A 3,895-nucleotide genomic window follows, 5' to 3' on the forward strand; every position below is an offset into this window, starting at 1 on the left:
AAGCCCCAGAAAGGGAAAGCATTTGTAGGTATAAACAAAACATCTTCGCTAGAAACAGGGAGAGAGGGGGGCTTCTCTCACACACCAGAAAGACGTTCTCCACGAGGAAGATAAAAGAGGAAGACAAGCAGCAATAGAAAGAGAAAATCTCAATGAGGGGCCCTGTGGGCCGGATGAAGGAGGGCTTCACCATGACACATGCAGACCATAGGGGTCCTGCCTGGTCTGATCACCCTCAGCTGTGAACAGTCCTGCGAACAGGGATGTCCAAGTGGGAAGAGGTGACTCAAGTAGTATTAAGTTAAAAATTTTAGACTGCAAAGGGAGGAGCGGCAACATGGCAGCTTCGGGGGCTGGTGACCCTCTGGATGCTAAGCGTGGAGAGGCCCCGTTCGCTCAGCGTATCGACCCGACTGGGGAGAAGCTGACACCTGAGCAACTGTATTCCATGCGGCCGGCGCAGCTTGCCCAGTGGCAGAAGGTCCTACCGCGGCGGCGGACCCGGAACATCGTGACCGGCCTAGGCATCGAGGCCCTGGTGTTAGCTCTTTATGGTTACACCTTCTACTCCATTTCCCAGGAGCGTTTCCTAGATGAGCTAGAAGACGAGGCCAAAGCTGCCCGAGCCCGAGCGCTGGCAAGGGCATCAGGATCCTAATCTGGATGGCTGTTGATCATGTCCAACCTGCTGGAGCCCCTTCACATGGTGAAGGATGCCCCATGACCCTGTAGAAATTGAATCCTGCTCACAACATTGTTGGCCTTCTTACTAACCTTGGGCCATGACTGATCCCAAGAAACCAGGGACTTAAGCATTTGGCCACTGTCAAAAGAACTTAAGCATTTGCCCACTGCACACTTGCTGTGTACAATGACTGAGCCCTTTCTGTAGTTTGTTTCCTTGAGAGGTGTGCATGCGACTGTGGCTTTTCCCAATGTTTCTGACTTTGTGGTTTACCCCCTTCACCTTCCAGGGATGTGATTGTTAAGAGGTTAGGCGAGGCAGCTCTGTGCAGTGTTTGAGCCTAAAGTGGGATAGATAGGGTCAAATTGAGAATAATAAACTGAGTCATTCTCCTGGAAAAAAAAAATTTACAATCTGGTGAAGTAAGCCTGGGGCATCTTTCTGTACCCATTGAACACTAATTCCCCATTCTGCCTCCTCTTAACCCCCGTTCAACCTTCTATCTCTATGCATTTGACTCCTCCAGGTACCTCATACAAATGGAATCATATAGTCTTTGTCCTTTGTGACTGACTCATTTCAATTAGCATAATGTCCTCAAAGTTCATCTATGTTGTGGCATGTGTCAGAATTTCTTTCCTTTTGAAGGCTGAATAATATTCCATCATATGCATCTACCACAATTTTTGTTTATCTATTGATCTGTTGATGGACTCAGGTTGCTTTCACCTTTTGACTATTATAAATTAGGCTGCTATGAACATGAATGTACAAATATCTCTTCCAGTCCCTGCTTTCAATTCTTTTGGGCATATACCTAGAAGAAGAATTGTAAACTGTATGATAATTCTATGTTCAACTTTTTGAGGAGCCACCAAACTGTTTTTAACAGGGGTTGAACCATTTTACATTCCCACTAAGATTCCAATTTCTCCACATCCTCACCAACACTTGTCACTTGTTATTTTGTGTGTGTGTGTGTGTTTGAATGTCATCCTAAAAAGTGTGAAGTGGGACCTCATTGTGGTTTTGATACGCATTTCCCTAATGATTAGTGACGTTCAGCATCTTTTTATGTGCTTGCTGGACATCTGTATATATTCTTTAGAGAAATGTCTACTCAAGTCTTTTGCCCATTTAAAAAATGAGTTAATTTTTTTTTTTTAAGAAGTGGGGTCAGGCCGGGCGCGGTGGCTCACGCCTGTAATCCCAGCACTTTGGGAGGCCGAGGCGGGCGGATCACAAGGTCAGGAGATCGAGACCACGGTGAAACCCCGTCTCTACTAAAAATACAAAAAATTAGCCGGGCGCGGTTGTGGGCGCCTGTAGTCCCAGCTACTCGGGAGGCTGAGGCAGGAGAATGGCGTGAACCCAGGAGGCGGAGCTTGCAGTGAGCCGAGATCGCGCCACTGCACTCCAGCCTGGGCGACAGAGCGAGACTCCGTCTCAAAAAAAAAAAAAAAAAAAAAAGAAGTGGGGTCTTTTTATGTTGTCCCAGCTGGACTTGAACTCCTGGGCTCAAGTGATCCTCCCACCTCATCCTCCCAAGTAGCTGGGACCACAATGTAGGAGTTAATATATTCCAGATATTCTTTTTTTTTTTTTTTTTTTTTTTGAGATGGAGTCTTGCTCTATCGCCCAGGCTGGAGTGCAGTGGCATGATCTTGGCTCACTGTAACCTCCACCTCCTGGTTGACTGTAACCTCCGCCTCAGGCTCCCGAGTAGCTGGGATTACAGGCATGTGCCACCATGCCTGGGTAATTTTTGCATTTTTAGTAGAGATGGGGTTTCACCATGTTGGCTGGGCTGGCCCCGAACTCCTGACCTCAGGTGATCTGCCTGCCTCGGCTTCCCAAAGTGTTGGGATTACAAGCGTGAGCTACCTCATCCAGCCTCCGGATATTGATTCTTTATTGATACAAGATTTACAAATATTTTATCCCATTCTGTGGGTTGCCTTTTCACTCTCTTGACAGTACCCTTTGAGGCACAAAAGGTTTTCTTTTGTTGTTGTTTGTTTGTTTTTGTAGAGACGAGGTCTCACAATGTCGCCCAGGCTGGTCTCGAACTCCTGGGCTCAAGCAGTCTACCTGCCTTGGACTCCCAAATTGCTGGGATTACAGGTGTGCACAAAAGTTTATAATTTTGATGAAATCCTATTTATCTATTTTCTCTTTTTGTTGCCTGTGCTTTTGGTGTAATATCTGAGAAATCATTGCCCAATCCAAGTCATAAAGTTTTCCCTGGTGTTTTCTAAGAGTTTTATAGTCTTACCTTTAGGTTTTTGAGCAAATTTGAGTTAATTTTTGTAAATGGTGTAAGGCAAGGGTTCAACTTGATTCTTTTACATGTGGATATCCAATTTTTCCAGCACCATTTGTTGAAGACACTGTCGTTTTCCCAGTGAATGCTCTGCAAACCCCTGTTGAAAGTCAGTCAACCAAATATGCAAGGATTTATTTCTGGGCTCTGTATTCTGTTCCATTGACGTATTTGTATATCCTTATGCCAGTGCTGCATTGTTTTGCTTTTGTTGTAGCTTTGTAGTATATTTTGAAATCAGGAAATGTGAGAGTTCAAATTTTCTTTCTTTTTCTCGATTGTTTTGGCTTTGTGGGGCCCTTTGAGATTTTATATGAACTTTAGGATGAGTTTTTCCATTTTTACAAAAATCACTATTAAGATTTTAATAAGAATTACACTGAATGGAGATTGCTTTGGTTAGTATTGTCATCTTAATAATGTCAAGACTTATCATCTCTGAACAAAGGATGTCTTTCCATTTATTTAGTCTTCTTTAATTTCTTGTAGCAATGTTCTGTAATTTTCAGTGTACAAGTTTTTTGCTTCCTTGGTTAAATTTATTCCTAAGTATTTTATATTTTTTTATGTTAGTGTAAATGCAATTTTTTTCTTCATTTTCTTTTTTAAATTGCTCATTGTTAGTGTATAGAAATGTTACTGATTTTTTGTATGTTGATTTTGTATCCTAAACTTTGCTGTATTTGCTTGTTATTAATAGCCATAACAGGTTTTGTGTGTGTCTGATCTTCTGCATATAAAATCATGTCATCTGTGAACAGAAGTGGTTTTATTCTTCCCTTCCTTTCTTCCTTCTTTTTCTTGCTTAATTGCTTCAGTTAGAACTTCCAGTACTATGTTGAACATACGGCCAAAAATGGAAACCCTCGTTTTGTTCCTTATCTTAG

The 3,895-nt window shown here is 42.8% G+C and overlaps 1 protein-coding gene across 1 annotated transcript; it reads left to right on the forward strand.

Moving 5' to 3' along the window:
• Positions 1-337: 337 nt before the first annotated feature.
• Positions 338-835, forward strand: LOC105499136 (cytochrome c oxidase assembly factor 3 homolog, mitochondrial). Its single transcript, XM_071070563.1, has one exon. The coding sequence runs from the start codon at positions 338-340 to the stop codon at positions 656-658; it is 321 nt and encodes a 106-aa protein (XP_070926664.1). The 3' UTR covers positions 659-835.
• Positions 836-3,895: the final 3,060 nt, after the last annotated feature.

Source organism: Macaca nemestrina, chromosome 1 (genome assembly GCF_043159975.1).
Source record: "Macaca nemestrina isolate mMacNem1 chromosome 1, mMacNem.hap1, whole genome shotgun sequence".
Classification (NCBI taxonomy): Eukaryota; Metazoa; Chordata; class Mammalia; order Primates; family Cercopithecidae; genus Macaca; species Macaca nemestrina.

What these genes read in the sequence shown, in the direction of transcription:
- LOC105499136 (XM_071070563.1), top strand. Translation starts at nt 338, where the DNA reads ATGGCAGCTTCGGGGGCTGGTGACCCTCTGGATGCTAAGCGTGGAGAG.